Raw genomic sequence first — 12,477 nt, forward strand, 5'->3', positions numbered from 1 at the left:
AGTATGTGCCATTAACAAATTGAAGGGGACTGTGTTTTATTGATGGGTTTTGGTCAAATGTGCAATTTTTGTTGTTGCAGGATGGTGATGATGAATATTCACTGCTTTTTTAACTTGAAAAGGTTGTATGAACTTCAATTGTCTAGGCAAATTTTCATTGAAAGCTTGCATAAAGATCCTGCAGAGACTTTCAAAAACTTCAGATGTATTGATGACAAGGTGGGTATACTGTAATTTGAATAATTCTTTTTCGCAGTCTTGCCTATACTCAACTGCTTTGGCTTACTGTTCAGGTATTGGGTTTCTGCTTCTGAACATGCATCTGCATATTTGCTATTGCCTACACTCTATCATAAACTCTGGATCAGTCCTGGAACAATCTATATCTTCCTTCATCTCCAAGCGCAGTGCCTTGTTTGAACTACTTGAGTTCTTCCTGACTACGAAATCTCCGGAAGGTCTTCGTGCAAGTCAACTTGCATGTATGGTAACCATTATTCCAAACTTCTATGTTCACTTATCTCCTGTTAGTGCCTTCTATGTTCTCTTTTGATTGATTGAGTTTGTTGTTTTTCTTGGTCTAGGTTGTGTTATTTCAGAACAGTGGTGGCTGTTCAGGAAAGCAACCTTTGCATCCACAGAGATAGAAGCTTTAGGGTACTCTCCAGATGAATCCATTCTTCAAAAGTTCTGGAAGCTTTGTGAACGCCAACTAAATATTCCAGGTGGTTTTTGCTCTCCCAGTCAATCAATGTTTTCTCTAAATTCGTGGCAGCTGTAGCACATCTTACATCAACATCCCCCACTCCAACTCCAGGTTCATCGTTAACTGCCCAAGCAATTTTCCTTTCTTTTTTTCTTTTTTTTAAAGTTTTAACTAATATAGCTTTTCGGTTTCAGGTGGTTCCATGTTTCTATTTGATTGGAAAGTACTACAAGATTTCCGTAAAGATGGTCACCATTGGAGGAAGAAGAAGGATGGTGAAACTGTTAATGAAACTCGTGAAAAGATGAAGGTATGCTCTATTGTCCTTAAGCTCACTTGCTCTTATCATGTTCTTGTAGGGTGCTGGTAAATTAGTATCTATCGGCGGAGTTGTCTATGTTTTTCTGATTGCTCTTTTCAAGATCTCTAGTAAAAACATGAGATTGCCTGTGTTTAACAGCTACGGGTTTTATCTATGATTTAGTTTATCACAGACATATTTTTTTTTATATCTTTACTGCTTAAAAGCAACTTTTAGGAAATCAGGTTATTTTTTTTTTGGGTGGGGGAGGGTGTAATAGTTTATTGATATTGTGGGGGAAAATACTCTATACGAGAAATATACCAATATAGTTACCCTATGCTTGCAAAGTTGGTTTCCACCTCTGGATAAATAAAATGACCAAATTGATTTTAAAGGAAGTCAAGAACCACCAATGAGAGATCATGTTAAATGTTCTCTCCAAGTTGTAGTAATATTTTCATAATAAGGTTACTTTACTTTGGTTTTAGCGTAAATCAAGTGAAACAACACCATTTTCTTACTTCTTGTAATTGGATGCGTATTTTCCCTAAATTTTGTTCCCTTTTCTTGATTCTATTCCAGATTGAGGAGTTGTTTTGTTGAAACTTTATGGGTTTTCTTTTTCAACTTGGTATTATTCCAAGTTTATGCAGATCAGATCCACGCGTTCTTCATTATTTAGATGGTTAGAAGAAGGGAAACTAACACATATATATGTGTTATTTGATTTCTAGACTTCGAAATATTTACAGTTTCTTGTCAGTTTTGGATGTAGGGAGAACATGAAAAAGTTCGATTTAGTGTTCTTTGGTATTATTTTCCTATGAATTGTAGTGAGGCAGACATGCAGTACGATTAATTGTCATTTTTACTTTTAATTGTCCTCAGAAGGGAAACATATGTGTTGTGGAGTTGGGAAAACCATGAAAAAGTTCATTTTATTGTTCTTTAGTATTATTTTCTAAGAATTGCAGTGAGGCAAACATGCAGTACACTAATTGTCATTTTACTTTTAATTGTCCTTAAGAAAGGTAATATATTTGTGTTACTCGATTTCAAAATTTTGAAATATTCAGTTTCTGTTTTTGTTTGGATGTAGGGAAAACATGGAAAATTCATTTTAGTGTTCTTTATTATCATTTTCCTATTAATTGTAGTAATGCAGACGATCATGTTTTACTTAAAATAAAAAGAACTTGAATTTGTATATGACATATCAATGGATTCCTGTCTTCCTTCACGATCTAGTCGTGTTTTGGCTACTCGCGGAATTCTGATTATGGTGGGGGTCATAAGAGATGGAAATGTGCTGTCGTATAGAATTGTTGATTGAATCTGTGACTTCAATCAAATTGAATGTGATATCATATTCACTTTCGACCCATTTTTGCTCCTTGGTCACTAGTTGACTTCCTAGTGCTCTCGAACTGTTAGGAGTGTATTTACTTGCGATTGTATAATCAATCTTTTACTAAGTTGTAGTGGATAATCTAGTCTTTTTATGGTGTTGTCATTTCTCTTATTACGGAATTAGCTCATGAATGAAGAGAAATTAGCATATTCAATAATAGTTGGTTGAAATGGAATCCATGAAAGGAATGGTAGTGGGTTGTTGCAGAGTTTTAGATAGGTTTCTCCATCCTCTTCTGAAAAAAGAAAGCAAAAACAGAATGGGATCACTTTTTTTCCAGTGAAATAGGATTTGAAGAGCTTTCACGATCATTCACATGAACTTCAGCAGGCAAGAAGGTAACTAGTGGAAGCTACCGTTTTGAGAATGCAAGATTGTGGCATATATTATTACTGAAGCTTGTATACAGGGAAAGAGCTGGGCATAAGCTTATAACAAAGAAAGTATTTATCAATACTTTGGTTCTTCTACTGAAGTAGTTTTATTTTGAGCTTATTCATCTTCGCTTATGTTAGGCTTTTATTTAATGACTTGCTTCATGTGGCTCTTTTATTATGGTGCACATTTTTTATTCCCCCTCTTGTATTAGTGATAAATGAATTGGCTGATAAAGGTGCTTGTTGTGTAGGTAACAGGACTGTGCGAGAAAGCGAAGGATATTCTAGTGCAAGAGAGTAATGTGCAGGTACGATACCTTATATAGCTTTTTCTAATTATTAAAGAAACTAGAATTAGAATTTGGAGGCATGTAGTCCTGATCTATACTTGCTTGTTAGATGGCCATTAGAGCCCTATATATGGGGTGTGTATTTCAGATTCTGGTTGAACCTTTCTGCCATTTTTTTGGGACGATGTGTGTTAAACAATACCTCAAGCCTCTATTTTTGCTTTGGTTAACAAAATGCGAAACTGATTTGCTGTTTAGGAGTTCTGGAAGGACGACATGTATTCTGAAAATTCATTTATAAGCATCTTGAAGTGTATATTGTGTAATTGCATTTCCCTTTTTGTTTGGTAATTAGCTGATGAAATGTATGCCGCCTGAAAATTCACCTCTCATAGCTTATTTTGACTTGAATGAATCAAACATGAGTGTAATGTAATCCCAACCAAAATTTAAATAATAATCTCTGTATATTTTTAAGTGGAGAGGGGTGGGGGGTTCGAATGCTTAAGCTCTACACATTTCTTTAAGATAATGTATGGTGTTTTTTATGATTTTTGTAATCGAATAGAAGTAGATATGTTATTCCAATAGATAAGCAAGATATAAATACAATATATTAGGTGCCAATTTAGGAAATAAAAATAAAGAGGGATTCCTACAAATCTGCTAGCTAATTATGAGGGATTCCTACAGATCTACTAGCAAAAAATAGGCCTATGTATACTACTAAAATGATGTCTATATGCACTTTGTAACACTCCCCCTCAAGTTGGAGCATAGATATTAACCATGCCCAACTTGTTGCAAAGGTAATCGACTGGAGTTCCATTTACCTCCTTTGTAAGCAAATCGGCTAGTTGCTCTCCTGTCTTCACGTAGTTAGTGGAGATCAAGTTTTCTTGAATCTTCTCACGAATGAAGTGACAGTCAACTTCAATATGTTTATTTCTTTCATGATACATTGGGTTTGAGGCAATATGAAGAACAAATTGATATCACACTAGCGTTTTGCCGGCATATGATGCTTCAACCCTATTTCAGTTAAAAGATGATGTATCCACATAATTTCACATGTAGACTGTGGCATATGATGCTTCAACCCTATTTCAGTTAAAAGATGATGTATCCACATAATTTCACATGTAGACTGTGACATAACTCTGTACTCAGATTCTGCACTGGATCGAGATACAACACTTTGCTTCTTACACCTCCATGCTACCAAGTTTCCTCCAACAAAGATACAATAACCTGTAGTGGATCTCCTATTAATCTTGGAACCAGCCCAATCAGCATCTGCAAAACACTCAATATGAGTATGGTTTGTGATTGCTATACAATATGCCAAGTCCAGGAGCTCTTTTCAAGTAACATTGAATCTGTTCTAAAGCTGCCCAATGTTCGACCGTAGGTGCAGACATGAATTGACTTACAACACTTACTGCGAAGGCAATATCAGGACGAGTCACTGTGAGGTAGTTTAACTTCCCAACTATCCTTCTATACCTCTCTGGATTATCAGAAGGGTTGCCATCTTTCATGAGATGCACATTGGGAACCATTGGAGTACTGCAAGGTTTGGCTACCAATTTTCCAGTTTTTGCAAGTAGGTCAAGAACATACTTTCTCTGAGATAGAAGAATTCCCTTCTTGCTTCTATTTACTTCTACTCCCAAAAAATATTTCAACTGCCCCAAGTCCTTCGTATGAAAGTTAGTATGTAAGAAAGACTTAAGGGAAGAGATCCCCTCAGAATCACCTCTTGTGATGATAATGTCATCAACATATACAACAAGAAGGATAGTGCAACTTCAGATTGTCGGTAGAAGACAGAGTGATCACATTTGCTCATTTTCAGTCCAGACTCTAGTCCACCCATAAGTCTGAGCATATCCTTTAGCTACAAGCCTGGCATTAAGTCTTGCCACGGAACCATCTGGCATAACTTTAATTGTGAACACCCACTTACATCCTACTGGTTTCTTCCCAATGGGTAAATCCACCAAATCCCATGTGTGATTTTCCTCTAATGCATGTATTTCCTCAAGCATCACATTTGACCATCCAGGATGATGCAAAGCCTCCTTCACTGTTTTGGGTACAAAAACAAAGTCTAGAGAAACAATCAAGGATCTAGATGTAGGAGATAAGCGATCATAGGAAACAAAGTTAGCAATAGAATATGTGGATTTGCAAGTCCTTGTACCTTTACGAAGAGCAATAGGGAGGTCAAGTTGTTCTGGAGGATCAGATGGAGGACTTGGTGCAGGACATGTATCATCAGTCTCTCGTCTCCTCGAATAAACTTGAACAATTGGCAATCTTGTTGGAACATGTGTTGGTGGCACAGTAGTCGAGTGGTGCTCAATAGAGTCACTAGGAGATGGAAGAATAGCATCACTTGATTCCATAACACGAGTAACATGATAAACTAACCACTCATCTTCTTCCCCTTGACTTGTAATTTTAGGAAGATAATAGAAAAATGGTGTAATCTCTGAAAATACCACATCATTCGACACCAGATATTTGCCAAGTTCAATAGAATAACATCGATACCCCTTTTGAAGACGAGAATAACCCAAGAAAACACACTTCAATGCCTTAGGGTCCAACTTAGTAACAGATGGATGTACATCTTGAACATAACATGTACTTCAAAATACCTTTGGTTCCATCGGAAATAAAGACTTGTTTGGAAAAAGAACACTGTAAGGCATATTACCAACAAGCATTGTCGATGTCATGCGATTAATCAGAAAACAAGCCGTAGAGACTGCATCGGCCCAAAATTGTTTAGGAACTTTCATTTGGAACAAAAGTGCTCGGGCTGTTTCAAGTAGATGTCTAATCTTCCTCTCAGCAACTCCATTTTGAGAAGGTGTATGTTACAAGATGACTGATGGAGGATACCGTGTTGTCTCATGTAGGATTGAAACAACTCTGACATGTATTCTTTTGCATTATCACTCCTTAAAATATGCACAGAAGCATTGAATTGAGTTTTGACTTCAGCATAAAAGGCACAAAAGTGAGTAAACACTTCAGAGCGAGTTTTCATAAAATAAATCCAAGTCATCCAAGAGAAATCATCCACAACAGTGACAAAATATTTATGTCCAGTTTTGGAAACAACCGGACATGGTCCCCAAACATCAGAATGAATTAACTCAAAAGTTGATTCAACTCGTTTATTAACCCTTGGACCTAATGTGATGCGATATGATGTTTTGCAAATCGGCATGATTCACACTCCAAAGAAGGAACATTTTGAAACTGGGGACATAACTTCTTTTAATAAAGGTAAAGAAGGGTGTCCCAATCGACAATGTGCTTCAAATGGAGACAAGACACTTGAGCATGCAACAAATCGAGACTCATATTCATCAAGGATATATAGACTATCAATTACATGTCCTTTACCAATAACCTTATGCGTCGCAAGATCACGAAACAAGCAATGATTAGGAAAGAACGAAACATAACAATTAAGATCTCTAGTAAGTTTACTCACAAAAATCAAATTGAAGGTCAACTTCGGTAGATTTAATACAGAGGACAAGGTAATAGAGGAGGTTGCTTTGACGGTTCCAGATCCCACAATGTTACATGTTGACCCATCAGCTACTGTTACAGGAGAGGGAGCTTTGTGTGATTGAAAGGTAGAAAATATGTTATGATTACCTGTCATGTGATCTGTAGCACCTGAATCAATCACCCAGTTGTTCGAAGATGAGACACATGCTTTTCTTGAATCAACAAGGATAGTAACTGCAGTGAATTCTTTAAGGGATTCTTGATACCAAGAGAACTCTGCAAACTGATCTGCCAAAACCAAAATTGTCCCTAAATTGTCTTATCCTTGTGATTTGTAGCCATATTTCCTCCTTTCTAATTGTTTGAGTTATATTTTCTAACTTAAATATCCAAAGTAGCAATACAGGAGAATCCAGCAAACACAAACAGCAAATACAATCCAATACCAATAAAATAATTATAGTTGAGGCTCAAACTTCAAGAACAAAGAAGATGAGAGAGAACAAAGGAACCAAAAATCAAGAACAAGCATCCAGAAAACACTATTCATTCAATGTTTAACAGTATTCAACAATCGCAGCAGCACCAAACAGAATACCAGATCTGAATCGCAGAAGCTACAGGGAAATATGAACCTGGAAGTAACTTTCAAAAAAATATGAACCTGGAAGGTGAAAGTGTTCTCCAAACAGTGTTTCAACACCAAACAAAACTGGGGGTACACCAGAAAGTATGATCTGCCTCCTACTGTGGCAACAAATTGGCCACTTTGAAAGTGATCAATTTGAAATCTGAGCTTGTTTCTGTAAGATAGCAAAACGAGATCAAGCTGCCTTTCGAAACAGAGAGAGAACATGATCAAGGAGCCTATAGGCTCTGATACCATGTAATCGAATAGAAGTAGATATCTTATTCCAATAGATAAGCAAGATATAAATACAATATACTCGGTGCTAATTTAGGAAAGAAAATAAAGAGGTATTCCTACAAATCTGCTAGCTAATTATGAGGGATTCCTACAGATCTACTAGCTAAAAATATGCCTATGTATACTACTAAAATGATGTCTATATACATTTTGTAACAATTTTTATTTCTGTCACTTCAGAGTGGCTACATTAATTGGTCATTTTGAGAAATTTTGGCATCTTCAAGGCTAGCTGTTCTACCGTATACTTCATTCATTAGAAAGCTGAAAATTTTCCAATATACTTGTATACTTGGAGCAAATCAATGAAGATTCTGGTAAATAAATTGGTTAATTTTTCTATTTATGCTTCTCTAAAGCTTATGCTTTAGTCAAGAGATTCATAGAGTTGGTTGGAACATCAACTCAATCAAAACTCTCTTTCTGTTTAAGCCAACACTGTTGATTTTAACTTAGGGTCTGTGATATAAGTTCTCTGTGGATGCAGTTATGTAGGAAGTTGAAAATGTTGGCTTTCATTTTCATAGACTTTGATGTATGAATGATAAGTCCTATCATTTGAAATGAGTTAAGGAAGAAGGGAGACCAGAGATAAGATATACGAAATTCTTTGGGTATAACAGATTAAAGGAATGACTTGAGATAACTTGTATATACTTTTGTCTGAGAATTTGCATGGCTTCTCTGCTCATAAGCTAATTTATTAGATATATGTGAGCTTTTCTATTTCATGAATCTGTGTATATTCCCTCTCCCATTTAGACTTCTCTTTGAGTTCATGCTTTTTGATGTTCAGTTTAAGTGCTTCAGTAACATCAGAACATTGGAAGATTTGTTTAATTGTGACAGTTGTTAAAGCTGAAATGGGGAACTAACTCGATTTTTCTGTTGTCTCCTCATTTTCAGCTCTAAATCCTGATAAATTGACTGAATTTATGCTGCTAGATCAAGCACCAGTTAGCCACAATACTCATCTATTCAGGTTATTTTTTTCTTTCTTTGTTATTTTATAATTATGGCTTTTACACTTTGATAGTGACACATTCAGGTGGATTTTGCTCTCCCATTAAATGTTTTCTCTAAACAGCTCTAGCTCACATCTTACTGTTTTATAGCGGAACAGTAGTATGGTTCTAGCACTATCATTTATCTTTAAACTGTCGAAAAGCCTGGATCTAGAAGAATTAGTTTCAGTATCATGCTTCATATTATAGCACATTCAATTATTAAAGAAACTAGAATTAGAATTGGGAAGCATGTAGTCTTGATCTATCCTTGCTTGTTTGATGGCCATTAAAGCCCTATATATGGGGTGTGTATTTTAGATTCTGGTTGAAACTTTCTGTCATTTTTTTGGGGACAATGTGTGTGAAACAATACCTCAATCCTCTATGTTGCTTAGGTTAAGTAAATGCGAAACTGAGTTGCTGTCTAGGAGTTCTCGAAGAACGTGCATTCTGGAAATTCATTTATAAGCATCTTGAAGTGTATATTTTGTGTAATTGCACTTCCTTTTTTTGTTTGCTAAATAGCTTGTGTAAATGCATACCGCCTGAAAATTCACCTCTAGTAGTAGTATTTTATATATAGATTAAAGCTATCCAAAAAGATGGGTTCTCTTATCTCCTGATGTTCTATTTGACTTTAATGAACCAAACGTGAGTGTAATGTTATCCCCACAAAAATTTAATATTAAAATCTGTCTATTTTTCAAGGGGGCTGGGGGAGTTTCCGATGCTTCTGCTCTACATTTCTATTTCATATTGATAGACCAAACTTTCCCGGAATCATGAGCTGCCACTACTTTATACTACATTTTTTACACTACCCATATATGTTTTTAAGTTCCTTTTTTTTCCTATTATTTTTTCTTTATAGGGTGATATCCTTTAGAACCTTAAGATAACCTTGTTGCTGATAACTTTTAGCGCTCTTCAATTCCATGAAGTTTGTAAGTCTCTTCCTTTCTCTGCAAATTTGCCTTTCCAGCATATAATTGGAGTACATACTGACATCATATTCACTGATACAACATTTGCAGATATGTTTAAGTGAGGGAACGGGCTACTATTTTCCACCATGCCACATAGTTAATATAAGTGGTTTCCGGGTGTTACTGCCCTTTGGACCTTTCATCCCTAGCTGTATCCACTTGTTATTTCTTCCCTGCTTGATGAGAAAGCTTCAATTCAATGAGGCCAAAGTTCATCAAATTCAGAGTCTGTAGGACATGATGTTTCGGAGCTTCTTGATTCCAAAAGTTTGATACTGGCTGAGCCTGGTTTAAAACTGTGAAAAGCTTGCCGAATATTTATTCCATAGATCTAGTACTAATCTCAAGTTCGGTGGGTATGCTAGGGTGACCATTTCTTACCAGCCTCAAAGACTTCAGAGCAAAGGTGATAGAAAACATATTTTCTTACATTTTTAAATACAATGAACTTTATGCTGGTAAATATCTTTTTTGATGTGGTTATCTCATATGATATATGCAACGAAAGCAGCTTCCAGGCTTGGGAAACTGATGATGGATGCCCTTATTTCCATGCATATGGAATTGAGAAAATCCTATGGACCTGAGGAGCCTGGTTTCCCTCAATGGATCAGATGGGAAAACTTGAACTACTTCCTAGGGCACTAAAGGATATTGGTTTAGGCAGTGAAAGTATAGAGCTTGGTGGATGGCTGTCATACAGGTAACACTTCTTATTTCATTTAATAGAAATATCTATTTTCATCACACTTCTTGTGATTCATCAATTAGTGTGTTCCAACTTACCTGAACTACTCTGCTACTTCCACTTATGTTTTAAAATGCTAGTTGTGCTTAGATGTAAATGTTCTAGGTGATACAAACACATAAATAAAGTACCTTAAAAAATGAGGAACACATGATGCAGGGATCTCATAATTTTCTTCCACCAATACAAGCACACACCCTTTTAAACTGTAGAAAAGACTACATCTAGAATTATTAAACTTATTAAGATCGTGAACTATATAGGGGATTGCTAATATGGAGTAAGTTTTGCCAAATCTGAAATTGATCTCATCGCCCATTGTGTTAGGCACTGATACCAAATTGTTATGAATTTTTAGGGAAGGATCGATTCACAGGGCGATATATAAATCAGCTCGTTAAAGGGAGGCTGAAACCATAGAGTTCATTAAAAGAGAGAACCCCGATCTCTTTAGCTCTTCAACTTGAGACTGAAACCTTAGAGTTCAATGGAAGAGAGAACTCCAATCTCTTGCTTTTTGCTGAAAAATGACTTACTAGTTTATTTATTTTTGATGAAGTAAATGTTCCATTGAAGGCATCAAGAAGATGCAAATTAGTTACAAAAGTAGAAGCAAAAACAGTTGGTCTGCTGGCTCAAGTACAATTATGCTAAAACTAAGGAGCCAACAAAATTTGAAAAACTATCCAGGGAATCTACATAGGACAAATTAACCCAACTGTACAGACACATAAGGCATTCCGCTTTGAGAGAATGTAAAGGAGTTGATAGACCTTCAAAACATCTTCTGTTCCTTTCCCTCCAAATACTCCAAAAAATTGCTGCAGGTATCATCTTCCAAGTCTATTTGATAGTGCTGTCAACTTTCCAGCAACACCAACTCTCATAAGCTTCTTTGATACTATGTGGCATGACCCAACTGAGTCCAAAAAGAGAGTAAAACATGTTCCACAATTTTGCTGTAACAGTACAATGCAGAAAAAGGTGCCTATTGCTCTCTGCTGCTTTCTGACATAAGTAGCATCCATTCACAATGATGCGTTTCCTTTTATAGAGGTTGTCTTGAGTTAGGCATACTAGTTTTTTCATCAAAATCCCCTTTAAATAGGAGTCTTATTACATTAATAGGAAGTCTAATTCTTATGGAAAGTAGGAGACCTAAATCCTATTCCAAACTAATAACTATAGCATAACCTAATCCTTATAAAACTATGAAATATAAACTCTATTCTAGAATAATAAATAAAGCTACTAAAATAATAATTAAATACTTAATTTAAGGGCTTCCCACGCATCCACAACAGTTTCTAGGTAGTGTTCCTTGTTGACGGGGACTCACACTTGAAGATAGTTGACAACTCAGTTGTTGCTAAATTGCTTAACAGATACTACATGTGAATTTACCATCTGCCCAATACTTGAAAAATGAGTACGCATCTCTTTCACATGGTCATCAGTTGAGTTAAACCTTTTCATCATCTTAGTCATCATATCCCCATCCTCACAATCCATTCACCCAACCCCACATGAAAAATTAGTGCAATGCCCTCAATGCACAAATGATATAAAAACTTAGGGTTAGATAGACATATGGCTCCCAAGCGCCGAAGAACTATTAAGAAGCTTATCTTTGGAGCACTATGAATAGTGCCCTTCGATGCCGATGCTCCGACTGCTAACTCACGCTCTCGCTACTTCCTAAAGTCCTCATTTGCCTTTGATTTGTTTTCGAGCAGCCTTTAGCGCACATCGCACTCTTGTAGCCTCGCTGCCCTCATCAATGTCACTAGGGGCATCATCCGCACACACTTTCCAGTCACACAGGGAGGGTCTTGAGTAGGTTCTTCATCCTCAAATAGGGCAGATATAACATCGCCTCCACCATTAGTGGGGTAGGCTTTGGTGAAAATGAGCTAGCATCAATGTCCACCCGGGGTGTGGCTAACTTAGTCCGGAAGGCGGAGAGATCTACAGTCGGCTCAGGTCGAGGCCTATCTAATTTTTGAAACTCACAAGGCATCAATTCTCCTTTGTATTACTTGAATCTTATCTTCAACAACATTCTCTCTCTTGCCTCCGTGTCCTCTACGACCTTTCTCATCCATGGACGAATATGCTGCAATAGAATCTTGATTTGAGTTCAATTTCTGAAGTCTGGTTAGCGACAACATGGCGAAACCTGT

The 12,477-nt window shown here is 36.5% G+C and overlaps 1 protein-coding gene across 3 annotated transcripts; it reads left to right on the plus strand.

Annotated features, from left to right (window-relative positions):
- Window positions 1-300: 300 nt before the first annotated feature.
- Window positions 301-10,251, plus strand: LOC125853052 (sister-chromatid cohesion protein 3-like). 3 transcript variants are annotated; one of them, XM_049532729.1, is made up of 8 exons: window positions 301-482; window positions 585-725; window positions 901-1,016; window positions 3,050-3,106; window positions 8,460-8,535; window positions 9,432-9,504; window positions 9,595-9,952; window positions 10,058-10,251. In XM_049532729.1, the coding sequence occupies exons 1-5, from the start codon at window positions 317-319 to the stop codon at window positions 8,463-8,465; spliced, it is 486 nt and encodes a 161-aa protein (XP_049388686.1). In that variant the 5' UTR covers window positions 301-316; the 3' UTR covers window positions 8,466-8,535; window positions 9,432-9,504; window positions 9,595-9,952; window positions 10,058-10,251. The 3 variants fall into 3 exon arrangements, with proteins under 3 accessions (XP_049388686.1, XP_049388685.1, XP_049388684.1); XM_049532728.1 differs by lacking the exon at window positions 9,432-9,504; XM_049532727.1 differs by lacking the exons at window positions 8,460-8,535; window positions 9,432-9,504; window positions 9,595-9,952; window positions 10,058-10,251 and adding an exon at window positions 4,259-4,392.
- Window positions 10,252-12,477: the final 2,226 nt, after the last annotated feature.

This window comes from Solanum stenotomum, unplaced genomic scaffold (genome assembly GCF_019186545.1).
Source record: "Solanum stenotomum isolate F172 unplaced genomic scaffold, ASM1918654v1 scaffold8339, whole genome shotgun sequence".
NCBI classification, from domain to species: domain Eukaryota; kingdom Viridiplantae; phylum Streptophyta; class Magnoliopsida; order Solanales; family Solanaceae; genus Solanum; species Solanum stenotomum.

Coding starts and splice junctions, on each gene's coding strand:
- LOC125853052 (XM_049532727.1), top strand. CDS start 317: ATGCATCTGCATATTTGCTATTGCCTACACTCTATCATAAACTCTGGA. Junction 1,017..3,049: donor AAACTCGTGAAAAGATGAAG/GTATGCTCTATT, acceptor CTTGTTGTGTAG/GTAACAGGACTGTGCGAGAA. Junction 3,107..4,258: donor TGCAAGAGAGTAATGTGCAG/GTACGATACCTT, acceptor CTCTGTACTCAG/ATTCTGCACTGGATCGAGAT.